Raw genomic sequence first — 21,085 nt, 5'->3', positions numbered from 1 at the left:
TTTCTGCCTCTGAAATTAAGATTCACTTGACTTGTATTCTAGCTATGCTGCTGTGTTTACCAAACTAAGCCTTAATTTCCCCAACAAAATAAAATGTTGGGAAATTAAATATTAAGTAGTTCCATGCTATTTACTTTTAAAATTCTTATTTTCCAATCATTAAATTTATACTCAATCTGAGATTTTGTTTTGTAAGCAACAATAAGTTTCTTACAAATTAGCTCCTCTATAATAAGGTTGGTATCTTACCTTTAAACATAAAGTTTTGGGTGTGTTTTTTTTTTTAAGTCTTAAATATAAGGGAAGCAGGAGAGGGACAAGAGGGTGTTAAAAACTCTTTAAAGGTAGACTACTTGCCTAAAACAAGTTGCAAGCAATGCTGAGTAGACTGAGGGTGTGGCTCAGGTGGTGGAGGCCCTACCTAGCAACCTTCAAAGAGCCTGATTTTAAGTCCCAATCCCAGAAAGGAACAGGAAAAATAAGGCTGAGGAATGGATAGTCATGCCAAACCAAACAGTACCAGAAATCTCAGCAATCAACCTGATAGGGACACTCAATTGCCTCATATTTATAAATGAAAACAAATTATTTAGATTCTAGTAAAACTATCTTATTAAAATGGGAATTAGTATTTTCTTAGATTAGGAAAGAAGTATTATAAAGCCCTCTTAATTCATGGCATTTATTAGTACCCAAAAATGCAGTCATTGTTACAACATAAATCATTTAGTGAAACACTGATATGGGGATCAGGTAACCAAGGTTACCTTAACATATCTACAGGAAAAAGCTTTCTGGACATCAATGCAAGTCACTGATCTGAGCATAAGGACATTAGTATTCTTAGCAGTAAGATAACTTTTTTTTTTTTAAAAAAAAGATGTCAATTTTACTTTTTGTAATATAATTACATTTAAATTGGCAGAGCTGCTCCCATGACAGACAAGAAACCTGTCGTGCAAGAAAAAGTAAGTGAAGGTTTCCATAAAGCTTAAGGCAGAAGTATCACAGTAACACAAGAGTGGGTAGAGCAGTCTCAACAGTGCCAAAGTCTATGAGCAAATGGGTAGGAATGAAGACCGCCACAGCATTAGCCTAAGACCACCAATGTTTTCTAAAGCTATTTCTTAAGATGCCGGCTAACACATCACAAACAACAGCTGAAGATGGAATAGTGTGAAACTTATATGGATTAAACCCTATAAATTACCAGGCAGGTTCTACAATCTCTTTCAGCTGTGGTATGTGGTTATTGAATTAGGATTCTGCAAGTTCTCACAGGACACGAAGGTAAATTTTACACCCAGTGAATTTTTTAGGTTAAAAAATAAATAGCCACACAAAACCTACACAGTAAATTAAAATGGAGCCAAGTGTTGGGTGTTTCCAAAGAAGCAGAACAGGAAAGATTATTCAAAGAGAAGATCTTCGTCCTTCTCTTCAACCAGAAGGTTTGCAGGCTCCATCACTTCTCCAGCTGCCCTCCGTTGCTCCAAGTCCTTCTCAGATTTTTCCTTGAGAATCTTTTTCTTCTCCTGTATTTTCTTTAGCCTGCCAGATGAAGGGCGAAATTTTCTGGATGATATTTCAGTACTTAATAGACTTGATTTCTTTTAAGTTTTCAAACAAGAATAACACAAAACTAGAACAAAGTTTGATACTCCAATTAATTTCAATAAGCCATTTAAACAAATATCTGAGGTACAATATAGTCAATAATTGATTTAAAAAGTGCTATCCTAGGTTAAAGAAAATGTGGAACCTATTTTTTAATGCAACAGATTTTGAGCATTCAGATATTAAAGTTTTGGATCAGCACAATGCTGACCATAAAGGACAGAAACAATAATTTGATAAGATTATCAATAATACATCATCATACTCAGGCTGCTCAAAGTCTAAGACCAGCAGTCTTCCTTAAACATTCCTGCTTTGGTCTACTCTCACTTCTCTGAGCCCAGTGTACCAACCCCTTTACCAATTTAAATTTATTCCCATTGGCTCTTAAAATTTCATAACCAACTCATGGACTACATGCACCAATTCTCAGCATGTACTGTGCTAATTCTCTAATGGTACAGTTTATGCTGTTTGGTAATGCCCCAAGTTCTTTATACGATCTACTTAACATGCAATATGTATTTCCTGACTAATTACAGCTTTATCAGTTTTTATGTAGAAACACCCCAATCTAAATCTGTTTAATCATAAAAAATAAGTCTTAAATTTTGGAGATGCTATGTTTTAGATAGGTAAGAAATGTCTCCACGGCCTTTGGCAATATACCAGTCATGTTTTGGGGTTTTTGGTCAGTTGTGGGGCTTGAACTCTGGGCCTGGGCACTATCCCTGAGCTCTTCAGCTCAAAGCTAGCATTCTGCCACTTGAGCCATAGTGCCACTTCTGGTTTTCTGGTGGTTAATTGGAGATAAGAGTCTCACAGATTTTCTTGCCTTGGCTGGCTTTGAACCACAATCCTCAGATCACTGCCTCCTAAGTAGCTAGGATTACATGCGTGAGCCACTAGCACCTGGCAGCAGTCACATTTGTCTGCAGGGAGTATGTTCCAAGACCTGCAGTGGATGTCTAAAACTGAATAATGCTAAACCTTATGAATACTAATCATCTGAACTTCACATCCACCTATTAAGCCTACCATAAACTGAACATTATACATGTGTTTGATAAAATTAAGTACAGTTAGAAATTAACTTTTTTATTTTTTATTTTATTTTGTGAACATACTGTACAGAGGGGTTAACTCATTTATTTTTAAGTCAAGAACTTTTCTTACTTTTCTTTGTCAGTCATGGCGCTTGAACTCTGGGCCTGGGCGCTGTCCCTTAGCTCTTCAGCTCAAGGCAAGCGCTCTACCACTTGAGCCACAGTGCCACTTCCAGTTTTCGGGTGGGTTATTGGAGATAAGAGTCTCATGGACTTTTCTTGCCCAGGCTGGCTTTGAACCGCAGTCCTCAGCTTTCAGCCTCCTAATTAACTAGGATTACAGGCGTGAGCCACCGGCACCCAGTCAAGAACTTTTCTTTTCCCTTAAAGGAAAACAACTTTGTGAATTTCTAGCATCTCTATATTGTGAGTCCATTATTATATACATTGAGCTATGTGAACACAAGCACTGCAATATCATGACCGGCAACAGTCAGCTCAGAGAACTGAGATGGTTGCTATGTGGCTGTAGCCAGGCAGCATCTGCACTGTGGCTATGCTGGACAAAGGATCATTTACCTAACAGTGGGACAGTCAGATCTGACCTTGCTTTATTATAAAGCATACAACTGAGAACTTACAAATTATTTCTTCATTTTCCATTTATTTTCAGCCTTCAGTTGACCATAAGTACTGACCTTAAAATCACTGGAAACCGCATAAAAGTAGGGCTACTATATTGTCAAAGGCTAAGGATATGTTTTGAAAATAGGTAAGACATAGCATCTCCTCCCAAAAAATCTTTCTTCTTTTTGGAGATGAGGTTTGCCATGGAGCCCAGGCTAGCTTAGAACTCATGATTCTCCTGCCTCAGACTCCCAGGTACACCACCATACCTACAACTTGTCAAAAAAAATTCAAGCTGTGTTAATTCCGAAGAATATAAGCCAACTAGTCACTCAGCAAATTGAGCCTTTGGAATATGAGGAGAAAAAAAATAAAAAGATCAATAACTGCCAGATTCAACAAACCTATAGAACTCTTCCCGCTCTCTTTCATCCAGCTCTGTGATGATATAAGCAAGGGTACGTTCAATCCGGGGAATGATGACTAGAGTTTAAAAAAATATATATGTGAGAACTTCTGAGCCCCCTTCCTTCCAAATTACCAATGCACATTTGTTAATTTTTTTAAATTGTAGAACTAAATACATATTGAATGCACCAAACTTAGACAACAAAAACAAAAAATTACAATGAAATATACCCCTGACATCCAAAAGTAGCAATTATAAATGTTTTCTGTGTACAGAAAACCTTAAACTGTAATAGATCCAACACTGAATTTAATGAATATTTATAAGCAGGTAACACTGAACCCTGGATGTTATTTTAAATACACCAGATTTCTACTGCTATGTTTATTTTATTTATTTATTTTTTGGTCCGGTCGTGGGGCCTGAACTCTGGGTCTGGGCACTGTCCCTCAGCTCTTCAGCTCAAGGCTAGCACTCTACCACTTGAGCCACAGCGCCACTTCCGGCTTTTTTTCTTTTTGCTTATGTGGTGCTGAGGAATTGAACCCAGGGCCTCAGGCATGCAAGGCAAGTGCTCTACCACTGAGCCACCTTCCCAGCCCTCTTTAAACATTTCTTTAATGGAAACTAAGGTTCTTTGAGCAAAAAGCATTATTATTATGTAGCTATGTCCTTAAAATAATGAAATAAGAGTTGTAAAATAAATGCATTCAAGTAGGAATTTTACTTTTAGAAATCAAAAAGAATGGCCTAAAGGAGAGGAACATAAAGCATATTCAAAAAAATAAACTGCTCAATAATCAGAAAAAAGTAAACACGAAACTCCTGAGAAAGTTTCTACCTCTTATTAAACACACAAATGACTAGAAATGAATGCAACATTCCATAATCTTACCAGGGTTGTCTTAACACCCCCCCCAAATTATACACATACATTTCCCACTTCTTTACTGACACTTGCTCTTCACTAAGACAGTATCTTCCTTACCTTTCAGTCTCAAGCACCCAGTGAATCCCAGCAGCTGTTAGCAAGTGGGGAAGGAATGGACAAGTAGATAACAAAGCACTGACAGCTCTGACTCACCATGCTCAATGGCATTCACACGCCTGTTGGTTATCTTGATAGCTTCATCCAGAGTCACAAAGGAAGTCTAAAGAGGACAGATTAATAATGACAGCACCAAGTCTTCCTAACTATGTTCAGCTCTACTCAGACTAGACTTAAGAATGCATTTTGGAAAACAAAGAATCTCTTGTCAGTACACTTAAAAAGCACAATTTCTATGAGATTTTTCATATAGCTAGCACTATTGTTGTGCTGTTAAAACTAATTACTTTGGACTCATTGAAATAAAGACATAAAAGTGACAAGAGGCCAGGTGCCAGTAGCTCCTTGCTACATAAGAGGCTGAGATCTGAGGATCATGGTTTGAAGCCAGCCAAGGCAGGAAAGCTGAGACTTTCATCTCCAATTAACTGCCAAAAGGCTGGAAGTAGAGCTGTGGCTCAAGTGGTAAGCACCATTTTTACCATCCTGGATAGCATCTAGGCCCTCAGTTCAAGCCCCAGGACTGGCACAAAAAATAAAGTAACAAGAGGAGAGAATCAGTAATATAACCTAATAAACAATCTGCAAAAGGAAAAAAATGACTTCCACACACAATGACTTCCACACACAAACCATGCTATTTTGTGTGTGTATGTGTGCTTGAACTTAGGGCTGGTGTGTGTGTGTTTGAACTCAGGTGTGTGTGTGTGTGTGTGTGTGTGTGTGTGTGCTTGAACTCAGGGCTGGTGTGTGTGTGTTTGAACTCGGGTGTGTGTGTGTGTACACTCAGGGCTGGGTTCTGTCCTGGAGCTTTTGTGCTCAAAGCTAGGGGGGGTGTGTGTGTGTGTGTGTGTGTGTGTGTGTGTGTGTGTGTGTGTGTGTGTGTGTGTGTGTGTGTGTGTGTGTGTGTGTGTGTGTGTGTGTGTGTGTGTGTGTGTGTGTGTGTGTGTGTGTGTGTGTGTGTGTGTGTGTGTGTGTGTGTGTGTGTGTGTGTGTGTGTGTGTGGTGTGTGTGTGTGTGTGTGTGTGTGTGTGGTGTGTGTGTGTGTGTGTGTGTGTGTGTGTGTGTGTGTGTGTGTGTGTGTGTGTGTGCGCGCGCGCTCAGGGCTGGGTTCTGTCCTGGAGCTTTTGTGCTCAAAGCTAGCACTCTACCACTTGAATAAAAACACTACTTCTGGAATTTGGTGGCTAACTGGAGATGAAGGCATATGACCAACTTTCCTGCCTGAGCTGGTTTCGAACCAGTGATTCCCAGATCTCAGCTTCCTGAGTAGCTAGGACTACTGGTATGAGCAACCACTGCCAGGCTTATTTTTGCATTTAAGTCTAGCCAAGCAAAGTATGAAATTGGACTACATGTATTTTTTTAGAAAATAAAATGTAGGGGGGCTGGGAAGTTGGCTCAGTGGTAGAGCGCTTGCCTTGCATGCCTGAGGCCCTGGGTTCGATTCCCAGCACCACATAAGCAAAAAGAAAAAAGCCGGAAGTGGCGCTGTGGCTCAAGTGGTAGAGCACTAGCCTTGAGCTGAAGAGCTGAGGGACAGTGCCCAGGCCCAGAGTTCAGGCCCCACGACCGGACCCAAAAAAAAAAAAAAAAAAAAGAAAAGAAAAGAAAAGAAAATGTAGGGATAATTGTGCAGAAGCCACATTTCAGAAATCAAAACATAAGCTGGGCACCGGTGGCTCACGCCTGTAATACTAGCTAATCAAGAGGCTGAGATCTGAAGATCACAGTTCAAAGCCAGCCTGGGCAGGAAATTCCGTGAGACTCTTATCTCCAACAAAGCACTAGGTGCTGTGGCTCAAGCGGTAGAGCGCTTGCCTTGAGCTGAAGAGCGAAGGGACAGCGCCCAATCCCAGAGTTCAAGCCCCACTACTGACAAAAAAAAAAGAAATCAAAACATTAGGTTTGTTTCACACAGGACCATACACAGCTAAAATTACAAAGCCCAGTAAAGTCCAGCACAGGCTAGGAATGTCCTCCACTTGACTACTAGAATCAGAATTGTCTAGCTCTGCGTTTGCTGACCTGCAGTGAAGCCAGTTCCACCAGAAGTTCCACTGCTTTGGCATAATTCCTCTTTAATTTAGCCAACTGTTCCCCACCTCTGGCTAAACCGGTCAGTTCATAACCTGCAACAACCAGTCAGACAACATTTGTAACTAGAGAGAAAATAATCCTCTCCAATAAAATTCCAAAAGGAAAACAATTAAGAAAAACACCAAACATAGACACAAATCCACAAAATCCTGTTAAATACAAACATTAAGTACCCATTTCACTTTGTAGTCATTATAGGAGCATACTAAATTTTTCTACATGGATACTATTATAGAGGAGAAAAGTGAATGTGTGTGTGTGTTTTGCTGGGGATTGAACCTTGAGTGTCATCCCAGGCAAGCTTCCATCCCCAGCCTTAAGAAGAAACTGTAACAAACCTTCAGTGCCTAGCTCACTGATTTAACACCTCTATTCTCTTTGGGAATTCTATTGCCTGGTGTCATAGTAGAAAGACGTTCTCTGATAAGAGGTAGATCATGTTTGATTTGTTTATATGAGCCATACTTAATATTCTACATGATTTGAATAAATAGTATATGACCAGTAACACATGACTTGAAAAAAAAAAGTCAGGTGCCAGTGGCTCACACCTGTAATCCTAGCTACTCAGGAGGCTGAGATCTGAGGATCCTGGTTCAAAGCCAGCCTAGACAGGAGAGTACATGAAACTCTTTTCTCAAATAAACCACCAGAAAACTGGAAGTAGTGCTGTAGCTCAAGTGGTAGAGAGCTAGCCTTGAGCTGAAGAACTGAGGGACAATGCTTAGGCCCACAGTTCAAGCACCATGAACAACAAAAGAAAAAGAAAAAAGAAAAGAAAAGAAAAAATATTGTTTCTATGGGAAAAAAGTTCCTTTACTTGGAGAAGACTGAGTAAATATGAATTATTACCACCAAAATATTATCAAACTAGGAACAGAATGGATGACACAAATTACAAATAAGGGGCTGGGAAGGTGGCTCAGTGGTAGAGTCCTTGCCTTGCATGCATGAGGCCCTGGGTTCGATTCCTCAGCACCACATAAGCAAAAAAAAAAAAAAAAAGCCGGAAGTGGCGCTGTGGCTCAAGTGGTAGAGTGCTAGCCTTGAGCTGAAGAGCTGAGGGACAGCGCCCAGGCCCAGAGTTCAGGACCCACGACCTGACCCAAAATAAAACAAAAAAAAAAAAAAGAAGCCAAAAAAAAAAACAAATTACAAATAAATAGGTGGGCTAGAAATACAGCATTCAAATTACATCACCACATTTAAGATCCATATTTTACTTTAAAAAGACAAAGACTTTGCTTAAAAACTAGAAATTATAAACAATGTATTACAAGTATAGTGTTGCCCCTGCTTTCACTATATTTGATGTCAGTATAACTTGTGGAGGAGATGGGGAAAAACCAGTTGTTTAAGGATACAGGTGGACCTGTTGCAACAATGAGAAGTACAAGTTGTCATGTCCAAAACGAGCTCTACAAGGTCGGGGCGGGGGGAGGGGAGGGGAGGGAAGGAGAAGGATTCGGATTGGGGGGGAGGGGGAGGCTGGGAAGGGATGTGAAGGGTAAACCAAAGGAGGAGGGTGCAATGCTTGGTAAGAAATGTACGCATTATCTTGCCCATGTAATTGTAACCCCTCTGTACAGTATGTTCACAAATAAAATTAAATTAAAAAAAAAAACAAAAAAACAAAAAACAAGTATAGTGTAGTGCTGCATAATAAGTTATCGAAGTTTAAAAAGCCTTTTTTTGGCTGGTCCTGGGGCTTGAACTCAGGGCCTAGGTACTGTCCCTGAGCTTTTGCTCAAGACTAGCACTCTACCACTTAAGCCACAGCTCCACTTTTGGCTTTTATAAGTGGTATTAGAAATTAGAAATAGGAGTCTCATGGACTTTCCTGCCAGAGCTAGCTTTGAACCATGATCCTTAAATCGTAGCCTCCTGAGCAGCTAGGATTACAGGCAGCTAAGGTCTCGTTTGTAAATGACAAATGAACACACAAGGATATGCTTCTAAGTTAAAATTAAGTATTTTAAGATATGGGCAATGTTTATTCCTGACCATCTATCTGAACTCGTAAAATCTGACAAGGGTGCTTTCCCAACAAGCTTCATCAAAACAGGAAGCAGAGAGGATCCCAGAGACATAGACACACATTAACATGAAAAGTTTCACACTTACTGTCAGTGCCTTCATGGTAATGTTCAAACACTGGTAAGGTAACACCTGGTAAAGAAGATGGATATATAGATTCACAAACAAGGACCTTGATCATTTTGCTTTGTTTTGTTTGGCTATTTTGGAACTCTTGATAGTCCAAATTGGCTCTAAACTCACAATTTTCCTATTTCACCTACTCAGTGCTGGTATTTTTATAAACAAGTACTACCACTGAAGTACTTTTTTTTTTTTAAGTAATGGAGTTTTTGAATTAAGGGACTGGCCTTGCTAACAGATACACTTCACCCATGTCCCTAGCCCTTTCTAGTATAGTAATCTCATATTTATGTCCCAGCTAGCCTGGACCTTCACCCTTCTATTTATGCTTTCTGCATAGCTAGGATGACAGTTGCATACCACAACATTCAGTTTTTGTTCATTGAGATTGTTTCAAATTTGTTTTTTTTTACTTGCCTGGACTGGCCCTTATCCCCTGATCTCTACCTGTGAAAGTGGCTAGGAATTTAGGCATGAAACCACTCCCTGCTTAAAGTACTGGTTTTTTCTTTTTCTTATTTTTTTAGGTGGGGTGCAGTCTTAGGGCTTGAACTCAGGGCCCTTGGGATTATCTGAGCATTTTTACTCAAAGCTAGTGATCCACCCCACTTGAGCCACAGCTCTACTTAGTCTAGCTTTTTGCTAGTTAATTGGAGATAAAGAGTCTCACAGACGCTCCTTGCCTGGCTGGCTTCAAAACACAATCCTCAGATCTCAGCCCCCTAAGTAGCTAGGATTACAGGCATGAGCCACTGGTACCCACTTTAACGTACCATTTCTTTTTTGGGAAGGGGATGGAGAGCATTGTTTGGTTTTGTTTTTGAAGTACTATTTCTTAATCAGTATTTCCTATGTTTCTTTCATGAAATATTCAAAATCAAGTCTGGAATAATAACTGGTTTTAACTGATGAATTTAATATTAATAGCCTGCCTTCTAGAGTGTTAAGGACCTGGTTGTTAATGGTTTTAACATATAGAGCCAATGAACTTGTTCTATGTAGAAGATAGAAAATGGGACATCAAGATACTGTCATAAAAGTGGTTACTTTTTTAGCCAGGTTCAAGCCTATAATCTTAGTTACTCAGGAGGCTGAAGTCTGAGGATTGAGGTTCGAAGCTGGCCCCAGCAGAAAAGTCCCTATGAGACTCCTATGTCCAATTAACCACTCAAAAACTAGAAGTGGAACTGTGGCTCAAGTGGTAGAGCCTGAGCACCAAGAGGATCAGGATTAGCACCTAGGACTTGAGTTCAAGCCCCACAACCAACAACAACAACAAAATGTTACTCTTTTAAATGGTTCTAAAAGATTGGTAAGTTACCTGCTACATTATCTTTCTTTGCTCGAATCTTCACTTGAGCTTTATTTACATTTTGGATAACTGTGGTACTGCAGGGGGAAAAAAAATTGTTGTCTTGTTAGAAATAAACCTAAGGCTCCATTGGATAGTTTCAACATTAAATGAGACCAAGAATGAGATGCCACAAATTAAGTGTGCTTTGATCTACCTTTTACCAAAAAAAGAGAAAAATTGCAGCTATCAGATGAGGGCCTCAGAGAGCAGTAAATGAACAATAGTTAAAACACTAGTCAGAAGAAAAACAAAAGAATGATTTTAAAGTTCATGACTGTTTTCAGCAAATACAGGGATGTGATTTTACAAGCTCACAGGTTTTTCCCCCCTTCTCCTCCCCCCCCCCCCCGCCCCCGGTCCGGTCATGGGGCCTGAAATCTGGGCCTGGGCTCTGTCCCTCAGCTCTTCAGCTCAAGGCTAGCACTCTACCACTTGAGCCACAGCGCCACTTTCCAGCTTTTTTCTTTTTGCTTATATGGTGCTGAGGAATCGAACCCAGGGCCTCATGCATGCAAGGCAAGTGCTCTACCACTGAACCACCTTCCCAGCCCCAAGCTCACAGGTTCTTATGCTAGTATAAATTTAGAGAAAATGTTCTTTGCTTCTAAGTTTGCTGTTCAGTTGTTATGCTGGTGTTCAAATTCCTTTACCGTAATTTCCTTTTGGCTGCAATGTGACTCCCCATCTGGTACTATAAAATGAAGTGTTCTAAAACAGAACAATCATGTGCCGCTTACCACTACTGATTTCTTCTCTCTGCTAGAAATCCTGTCAGCAATGGCAAATAACAGTAGTCTACTCTTCAACTGACCTAATAGCTCTCTGGCTGCAGACTTCCCAGCAGAGAAAGTTCCTACAGTAAGTAAGCCTTATGACACTGGGAAAAGAAAACTAAAACTCCTGAGAACAACTTTCACCTCAGTCCCTAACTAGTCACAAGCATTTCACTTAGATTAACAAGGCTTATCTATAGTCCCCCCAGCAATATCTGAACAATCACAATTAAATAAATTGGCATAATCCCATTTGAAAACCACATGTATACTTGTAAAGCATTTTTTTTTCCTGCCAGTCCTGGCCTTGAACTCAGGGCCTCGGCACTGTCCCTGAGCTTCTTTTGTTCAAAGCTATCCCTCTACCACTTGAACCACAGTGGCACTTCAGGCTTTTTCTGTTTATGTAGTACTGAGGAATGAACCCAGAACTTCATGCGTGCTAGGCAAGCACTCCACCACTAAGATACATTCCCAGTCCTGTAAAGCATATTCTAATATGAGGAAAGCCATAAAGTTCCTGCCTTGCAAATAAGAGTTCACTCTCAAAATTTTATCCTAAAGGAAATAATTGAAATTAAAAATGAGAAATATATGTATGAAGATATTCACAGTCCTTCCTTAATATTCCAAAAATCTGACAATCAAAGTTCCAGCTATAGGAGAAAAGGTTAAGAAAATATGGTACATCTTAAGAAAGATGTTACAACTATGTTAAAAATAAGCAAAATGTTGATGAACCAATGTTAAATGAAATAGACTATAAAATAGAAGTCACCAATAGCTCACGCCTAAAATCCTAGCTACTCAACTGAGATCTAGGGACAGTGGCTTGAAAACAGCCTGGGCAGAAGTCTGTGGGATTTTATCTCTAACCAACACAAAGCCAGAAGTGAAGCTGTGGCTCAAGTGGTAGGACATGAGCTTAAAGCAAAAAAAGCTCATGGGCAGGCCCAAGCCCAGAGTTCAAGCCCCAGGACTGGCACACACATACACACACACACACACAAAAGGCATATGTGAATGGGAACAGACTAAGAGCTGAAATGATAGAATTCAAAGTGATCAATCTTATTACTATAGCATTTGTCTTTAATGCTTATGTGTTTTTATTTTTTTTATTATTATGTCAGTAATGGTGCCTGAATTCAGGGTGTGGGTGCTGTTGCTTACCTTTTACACTCAAGTCACAGTTGAGTCACAGTTCCATTTCCAGTCTTTTGGTGATTAATTGGAGGTAAGCATCTCATGGACTTTCCTACAGAGGGTGGCCTCAAACTTCAATTCTCAGTTCTCAGCCTCCCAAGAAGCTAGGATTGTAGGTTAGAGCCACCAGTATCCAGCTTTGTGTATTTTTAAATTACAGTGGTAATTATGAATTGGAAAGCTCTGGTTTGTTTTAACACCTTACCTGAAGTCCCCTGCTGTGAACTTGGCCTCAGCAAGTGAAAAGGCAGCTTCTCTCATCACTTCACCCATCAACATTTTAGTCTGGAAAGCAGAAACCAACAACAGAGTCAACCAAGCTTTTGTAGGGAAGAAAACCACATCATAATTAAGTTCTTTCAGTAACCATCAAAATTTTATGTGAGCTGTAAAATGTCAATATTTACTGTTGACTTGATAAAACAAAAATGTCCAATAACATGTTACAACATTGAGTCTTATCATTAAAACATTAATAGGGATGCGAGGGGGAAAACAGGAGAGAAAAATGGAAGAGGCAACATTGACCATGAAGCATTGTGCTCATAACCTGATTTATGAAATTATAACCTTTTTGTACAACTACTTAGTAATAATAAAGAAAAACATTAAATTCATTAATAAATGAAAAACTAAATCTTCACTGAGGGACCCACCTTTCCTATTGATTTGCTCAAATTAGTCTCTTAAATTCATTTCCGGTAAAGTCAAAATCTGAATGAACTACAATGTGCCAGCACTACTCGAAGTACTAGACATACAGGGCTGAAAAGACAAAGTCCTTGCTCTCTTAAACTTACATTCTCTAATGTGGAGGGAGAAATATATCAAGCAAGAAAATACCATTCAGTAGTACTAGCTTTGATTTAAAAAAAAAAAAAAAAAGATGTGACAAAGTAAAAATGGTAGTTACATTAAGATTGGGAGGACAGCAATCTCTGAAGAGCTAGTCAGAAGTAGTTCTGGGGAATGAACATCTTAGAAGATGAAGAAATCAGGCTGGGAAAATATGGCTTAGGGGTAGAATGCTTGCCTAGCATGCATGAAGCTCTGGGTTCGATTCCTTAGTACCACATAAACAGAAAAAGCCAGAAGTGGCTCTGTGGCTCAAGAGGTAGAGTGACAGGCTTGAGCAAAAGAAGCTCATAGATAGTGCCCAGACCCTAAGTTCAAGCCCCAGGACTGGCAAAAAATAAAAAATAAAAAGATGAAGGAATAGCTCATGGAAAGACCCGGAGAAAGTCATTAGGAAGAATACTCCAAATGAGGTCAAAGAGGCAGGCATAAACCAGGTCAAGTGGCTCTGTAAGCATGATTCAGGAGTGTCAATTTTAGAAAGTGAAGTATCTGAAACTAAAATCTTTATGTAAGTACACTACCATGTTTCAATACCTGTTATAATGGCAATTTTAATTTTGGAAGGAAAGAAAAGAATTCAAATAAACAGAAATTAAGAGTAAGGCATTTAGTAGTAAAATGTGTGCTTAAAATGTACAAGGCCCTGGATTGAATCCCAGGACCAAAAAGGAAAGAAAAAGAAGTTTAAACGCCAATGGTCATACTGGATTTTTCTTGAATACTTATAAAAAATACTATTCTAAGTAAAGTGCATTCTACCTCTATTATCTTCTTTAAGATCTGTCGAAACCGAAGAGTTAAGGCATCAGATTTTTTCTTCAGGAGGTTTCGACCTGTCTGAGCTCCTTTTAAACGAGCCTTCATGATGGTCTGTGCCCTACATAAACAAAAACATTTGTTACTGTTTAAAAGACACAATAATACCTCTGGAACACAGAGTTAAAATTACCTTATGTTCTATTTTCCAGTTTTTGAGACAGGTCTCACTATGTAGCATAGGTTGGCCTCGAACTCACAATCATCCTTCCTCAGGTTCGGTGTTTTATTCTTTTGATGTAATAAGTATAAGAAGACACATTTGTATCTGACAAACTTTTCTTTTATGTTTTTATTGTAGAAATAGTGTACAGAGGGGTTAGAGTTTCATGAGTAAGGTAAATGAGTACATTTCCTATCCAGCTGTTGTTACCTCCTCCTCTGTTTATCCCCTACCATCCTTTCCCCCCAACCTTCCAAAATCCTCCCCCCCACCAAGTTGTAAAGTTCATTTTCAACATAGTGTCTTATACATCTCATTGTTACAATGGGTCAACCTGTATCCTTATTTAAGCATTTTGTTATTTTGTTAAGCATTTTCTATTCCCCAAATTAGAAATATGTATATACAAGATGCAAGACACTTGGGGCTGGGAAGGTGGCTCAGTGGTAGAGTGCTTGCCTTGTATGCAGGAGGCCCTGGGTTTGATTTTTCAATAAACAGAAAAAACAGAAAAAGCTGGAAGTGGCGCTGTGGCTCAAGTGGTAGAGCGCTAGCCTTGAGCTGAAGAGCTGAGGGGACAGCGCCCAGGCCCAAAGTTCAGGCCCACGAACGGACAAAAAAAAAAAAAAAAAGATGCACGACACTGACATCAAATACAGTGAAAATAAGAGTTATATCATGGGGGAAGCACATAAAAGAAGCAAAAAATCACATAGTACATTTTAAGTACGTTAAAAACAATAGCAAGAAAAAAAAAAGCTGTGTCCCTATCTTGGGGTTCATTTCACTTAACATCATCTTATATAGTTATATATACATAGCTTTTGACCTTTACTGCTTGTCCTAGACTTATACTAGTTATTGCAAATAAGGGAAACCTGGAACCTATGTTTCTTTGGGCCTGGCTTACTTCACTTAATATAATTTTTTCCTAGTTATTGCAAAGAAGGGAAACCTGGAACCTATGTTTCTCTAGGCCTGGCTTACTTCACTTAATATAATTTTTTCCAAGTCTTTCCATTTCCTAACAAATGGGGCAATGTCATTCTTTCTGATGGAGTCATAGAATTCCATTGTATGTATGTGTGTATACATATATGTATACATATATACATATACATATTCATCTACTGAGGGGCATCTGGGTTGGTTCCATATCTTAGCTATGGTAAATAATTCTGTGATAAACACAGTTGTGCTGGTAGCTTTAGTATAGTCTTGTTTGTGATTATTTGGGTAAATGCCCAAAAGTGGGATTGCTAGGGGAGCTCTACTGCTTTCCAAAGTGGTTGAACAAGTTTACACTCACACCAACAATGCAGTAGGGTTCCCTTTTGACCACATCCCCTCCAGCATCTGTTGTTATTAGATTTCTTGATTCTAGCCATTCTAACTGGGGTGAGGTAGAATCTCAATGTTGTTTTGATTTGCATTTCTTTTTTTGGGGGGGGGGGGCGGAGGGGTCCAGTCGTGGGGCCTGAACTCTGGGTCTGGGCGCTATCCCTCAGCTCTTCAGCTCAAGGCCAGCGCTCTACCACTTGAGCCACAGAGCCACTTCTGGCTTTTTTCTTTTTGCTTATGTGGTGCTGAGGAATAGAATCCAGGGCCTCATGCATGCAAGGCAAGCGCTCTACCACTCAGCCACCTTCCTAGCCCCTGATTTGCATTTCTTTTATGGCTAGAGAAGTGGAGCCTTTCTTCATGTGTCTATTGGCCATTCTTATTTCCTCTTCAGAGAGAATTCTCTTTAAGTCTTTAGCCCACTTGTTGATGGGGTGGTTGTTTCTTTGAGGATTTGTTGAGTGATTTCGTTTTTTGAGTTCTAAGTATATTTTAGATATAAGACCCTTGTCCATTATATTGCTAGTGAAGATCTCCCAGTTTGTGGGCTTTCGATTGATCTTGCTAGCTATGTCCTTTGCCATGCAGAAACTCTGCAGTTTCATGCAATCCCATTTGTCCAATCTTTCTTTGATTTGTTGTGTTTCTGGGTCTTTATTAAGAAAATTTTGGCCTGTGCCAAGGAGCCCTACAGTTTCTCCTATTCCTTCCTGTAATGTTTTCAGGGTGTCTGCTTTGACTTCAAGGTCTTTGATCCATTTGGAGCTGATTCTGGTGCAGGGTGATATATAAGGGTCTAGCTTTACTTTTCTACAGGTGTTATACCTATTTTGCCAGCACCATTTTCAACTGTTTTCTTAATGCTACAGTTTTCTACCATCAGTGTTCTATAACAAGTTTATTTACAATAAGAACAATTCTACAATCAATATATGAAAAGGTAATTACAAATCCTAATAAAAATTACCAAAAACTTTATTTTTATGCTAGCATAATCTATTTGTTTTGTAATTTAAATGGTATTTAATAATGTTTCAGTTGCCACTAAAGATATATAAGGAAAAAATCTATACCACAGTCTATGATTGAAATTTGGAAGCTGAACGATGCTTACCTAGCATTCACAAGGCTCAAGGTTCAATCTACAGCACAGCAACCACACAAAAATTTGGAATTTGGCCAAGGTAAAATGATTCACACCTGTTATCCTGGCTAGGAGGCAGAGAGCTGGAGGATCTAGGTTCGAGCCAGTCTTAGCAAGAAGTTCACAAGACCCCATTTCAACAGAAAAAAAAAATGTTGGGCATTGTAGCATGCACTTACACTAGCAACAGGCAAAATATTAAATAGAAAATATCAGTTCAGGCCAGACCAGGCCAAAAAAAAATGCTTTTTCAAAAGTAAGCAGAGAAAAAAATGGCTTAGAGGTATGGGTCAAACTAGAGTACCTACCTAGCAAGACTTGAAGTCCCCTGAGTTCAAACTTTAGTACAAAAAAAAAAAAAAAGGCAGCAGCAGCAGATGAACAGTCTTTGGAAAGCAGTTAGCAGTGGCAGACTTAGCACTGACTGGTCTCAGCAGAAGTCTAATCTAGTGCAGCCGGTTCCGTTTCCAGCCTGAGCAGGAGTTGTCCACCCCAATATGTACAGTTAACATTCTCTCTTGTTGACATGAAATACCAGAATTTCGGCTTAAAGAGTTGGATCAAAAGGGGTGAAATCCCAATACTACAGATTCCAGTAAGTTTAAATTAGAAAAGTGAACAGACTGATGAAACTGAGTTTACTCTGTTGATTTAAATTTCCTCCTGGACAATGGCACCTCTGTGAAATGGGACAATTTTCAATTAGAGACTTTTCAACTAGACTCTAATTTTCAATTAGAGGCTTCAATTAGAGTTTGGTCTCTTTTTATTCTGTGTGTCTATGTCTGTGTCTGTATATCCGGGTTGGGGTTGTTTTGACCTGGGATTTATTTGACCTCTGAGCCTTACGCTTGTTAGGCACCACTTAAGCCACTGGCCCTCAGCTCTCTTCACTTTCTCAGTTCCTTTCCTGGGAAGAGGGGTGGCCCAGGCCACCTTTCCTACTTACGCTTCCTACATAGCTGTATAACAGACATGAGCCACCCAGAATGTCTAGATTTTTTTTGGTAAGACAGAAGTCTTGCTAACCTTTTGCTGGGGTGGCCTCAAACCATGGTCCTCCTAATCACCAATGCAACTGGCAAAAGTTGCTTTTCAATATTGATCACTTTTTTTCTTTTGTGAGACCATAGTTTGATCTCAAGGTCTTGTGCTTAACAGACAGGCAATCTCTTACTAGAGCCATACCTCCAGCCCTCAATTATTGAGACTCTCGAGTGACTTGCCCAAGCACTCACAGCTAATAGGTAGTAGGAACCAGGATTCGTGTAAGTTCTTTTGACCATGAATCTTTCATGCATGAAAAGGAGGCATGAAACTTCCATTCTAAACTTGTTTTCATGGTGTAAAAGTGAGTGAAAGCAACATTCCCCAGGCTCATACAATAAAATGGACTGTAACCAGGATAATCAAAACCTCTTCGTTTATATGCTTCAGAACTGGCTCAGCTCTACCAAGAAAAAAAAATTTGACCTTCAAATAAGACAATGACTTCTTTTCCACTGAATCAAAAACATCTGACTACATGACAAAGAATTGGCTGTCAAGCTTTGGGGAAAATATTTACTTCATGCATCTGATTTTCCTCTCAATTAGCATGGTAGACACTCTTAAACAGCAGTTTTCACCTTCACAAACCTATCATTTTCCTTTTCTAAGCTCAAAGAAGTCCATTCTCACCTGTTGGTCTACAAGTTCCAAAATAAAGACAAAAACATGTTAGCATTCTACTGATTATATATAACCAGACTTTAGTTAAAATACTGAAAAATAATTTTATTTGATAACCATTGACAGTGGAGGAAAGAGCTGAGCTCCACTCAGATTTGTACACAGGTGACTGGACATTTTACAAGGAAGGAGACTGCATGCCTCAAGTAGTCAGTGAAATGAGTAATGATTAAAAGGGTTGGTCAGTGTCAATGTGATTACCAGGTATGTCTGCTAGCTGGCAATTATGAAAGTTAAGATTCTATCCTGCCCCAGAAACTGAGATACCCTATCCTTCCTAATAATTACATTTCAAAGGGATAGCAATTAAATGTAAACTTTTTTAAATAAATGCTCTCGAAGAAAGGGAGTTCAAGATGTATCAATCCAGGTGTTGACTAGAACAAATAGTTAATTCCCCTAGCACCTTTGAACTGCTAGCATATTTATTTTTTGGTGCTATGGAGCAAATCTAGTGCCCTGTTCGTGCCAGGCTGATGCTCTGTGCTCACTAACTCAATGGCACTTTATTTGATGGTACCGGAGTATTTAAACTCAGGCCCTCACATTTGTTAGGTAAGTACTCTACCACTTGAGCCATGCCTCCAGCTCTATTTGCTTGTTCTTTTCCAGGTAGAATATCACATTCTTTGCCTGGGCTGGCCTCCAACTTTGATCTTTCCCATGGGTGGGTATGACAGATGTGAAACACCACATCTGGCTTACTGACTGGGATGAGGTCTTGCTAAACTTTTGCCTAGGTAAGCCCCAAACTTTGCTCCTACACCTCCAGAGATTACAGGCCTTCAGTACAGAGATTTGGGAGGATATTCAGGGAGTTTTGACTTCATCCCAGGTTATTTCTGATCTTAATGTATTCTACAGGCATTGCCTTTCAATGAAGATTTCCCACCTAGTAAAACCAACCACTAGAAAAATCGATGGGATGAAGGTAAAATCAAATGTAACAATTCTAAGAGCTGGAGACACCCTACCCCAGCAAGCAGAGTTTGGGGTTTGATTGTAAGCATTTTATATTGTGTCCCCAATTCTGTGAGAAAAAGGGATAGAATGAGGAAAAACACAGTAAGATAAGAAAAAACACAAAAAGTTAAAAACACAATAGCCAAAGGCAAACTGAATTTCTTCTTCACTAACAAAAAGACAAAGGGAAGGAGAAGGAGGCAAATAATCTTCACTCTTCACAACCATTATGTGCGTCTGAGAAAACGAATATTTTCTTTACAAACACGCCAAGGACCTACGGTGCTGTCATTTTTCCTAACAAGGATATCATTGCCAAAAGAGAAAGGCAGCCCACAATTGAACAGATTCCAAGAAATGGGCTCAAGGAACATTTCTCTCTCTCTCTCTCTCTCTCTCTCTCTCTCTCTCTCTCTCTCTCTCTCTCTCTCTCTCTCTCTCTCTCTCTCTCTCTCTCTCTCTCTCTCTCTCCCTCCTTCTTTCTCTCTCATTCTCTCCCCCCCTCTGTATGTGTATCTTCTACAGATTAAAAATCAAGATACTTCATCCTGGAGGGAGCACAAAGACTGGTGGAAGAGAAAGACATTTGCAATAAAAATCCACTTAAAACGTGATGAATGGTATTCTAGTAATAGAATAGTCTGAAATATTAATAGAAAGTCTGAAAAGGTGCCGTTTTAATAGTGCTAATGTCTCAGAAACGCGAGACTCTTCCCACAGCAGGTGGTGACACTGACGGGATCTTGGGAAGTGAGCAAAGAAAACCAAGATTGAATCCAACGTCCGTGCTAAGAATGGATTTAATCCCCACTTTGGCTTAAGAACCTAGAGTGCATGGCAGTAAACTTGCTTTTTACCGAGCATTTATCGAAGCTCCATCGAGAGGCGACGATTCCGTTATGCAAAGCCAGAATGGCTCCACAAGGGTGTGTGGAATGAATGACTTCATTAAGGAGTAAAGACAGTGGATCGCCCCAAGGCCAGCAGGCCAAAGCCCGGCTGGGAGCGCTCTCCCTGCCCCAGGTTCACTCAGGAGGAACGTGTGACCGAGCGGCAAGGCTGAGCCTGGATTCACGAACGCAAAGACCCTGGGAGTCGAGTTCAGGAGCAGACCCAAGAAGGAAGGAGCCCTAGTGGGGCGTCCAGGGTCGGGAGGAATCGTGCTCGGAACAGACAGCCTTGAACCAGCGAGCGCCACTTACATTCGCGAAGGGAAGATCTCAATCCGGTCTTTGCCCGACATTGTAACGATGACCACTCGGCTAGGGAAACCTTGGCTGCAACAGCTCCAATACCGTACGCTTCAGCGCCTGCCCAACACCGGAGTCAGCTGATTGTGTCACCTGATCTCCGGTGCGAGGAGGCACCAGTGGTGCCCATCTCTCATTTCCGCTTCCTGGACAGAGGAGGCGGGCGGACAGAGGAGGCGGGCGGAACGAAAGCGATGCCCGGATGTTGAGGCGCGCGCACAGCGGAATTCCGGTTCGCCTGGCAGCCCCTCCTCCCTCACCTCCCAGGCCGCTGCACAAATCGCTGTCCGCGTTGCATGAAAAAAGAGGAGGTTCACACGCCTTCTCTCCTTCCGTTTTTGTTTCTTCGTTTTTAGTTACAGCGCCGTCTTATGGCTGATTTAAACACTGAGAGATTTGCTCTTTGGAAATAAGGAATGAGTCCTACATCTTTCCTCACGCCTTGGAGATTACTTAGCAAAATAATAATCAGAAAACGA

At 40.2% G+C, this 21,085-nt stretch overlaps 1 protein-coding gene across 1 annotated transcript; it reads right to left on the bottom strand.

The window, feature by feature from the left end:
- Nucleotides 1-671: 671 nt before the first annotated feature.
- Atp6v1d (ATPase H+ transporting V1 subunit D) lies at nucleotides 672-20,756 on the bottom strand. Its single transcript, XM_070031671.1, has 9 exons — nucleotides 20,559-20,756; nucleotides 13,958-14,075; nucleotides 12,546-12,625; nucleotides 10,329-10,396; nucleotides 8,972-9,016; nucleotides 6,776-6,879; nucleotides 4,784-4,850; nucleotides 3,695-3,773; nucleotides 672-1,551 (listed from the first exon to the last, which is right to left on the bottom strand). The coding sequence occupies exons 1-9, from the start codon at nucleotides 20,597-20,599 to the stop codon at nucleotides 1,410-1,412; spliced, it is 744 nt and encodes a 247-aa protein (XP_069887772.1). The 5' UTR covers nucleotides 20,600-20,756; the 3' UTR covers nucleotides 672-1,409.
- Between the last annotated feature and the right edge of the window lie 329 nt (nucleotides 20,757-21,085).

This window comes from Dipodomys merriami, unplaced genomic scaffold (genome assembly GCF_024711535.1).
Source record: "Dipodomys merriami isolate MVZ:Mamm:240054 unplaced genomic scaffold, mDipMer1.0.p SCAF_1, whole genome shotgun sequence".
Classification (NCBI taxonomy): domain Eukaryota; kingdom Metazoa; phylum Chordata; class Mammalia; order Rodentia; family Heteromyidae; genus Dipodomys; species Dipodomys merriami.
Note: the sequence above shows the minus strand (reverse complement) of the source record. Positions and strands in the feature narration are given on the sequence as shown.

Bases quoted from the DNA above. Each gene is read 5' to 3' on its own strand.
- Atp6v1d (XM_070031671.1), bottom strand. From the start codon at position 20,599: ATGTCGGGCAAAGACCGGATTGAGATCTTCCCTTCGCGAAT. The intron at 12,626-13,957 runs GTAGAATGCACT...TCTGCTTTCCAG, and splicing joins TCTTAAAGAAGATAATAGAG to ACTAAAATGTTGATGGGTGA. The intron at 4,851-6,775 runs GTCAGCAAACGC...TGTCCTCTTTAG, and splicing joins TGGAACTGGCTTCACTGCAG to ACTTCCTTTGTGACTCTGGA.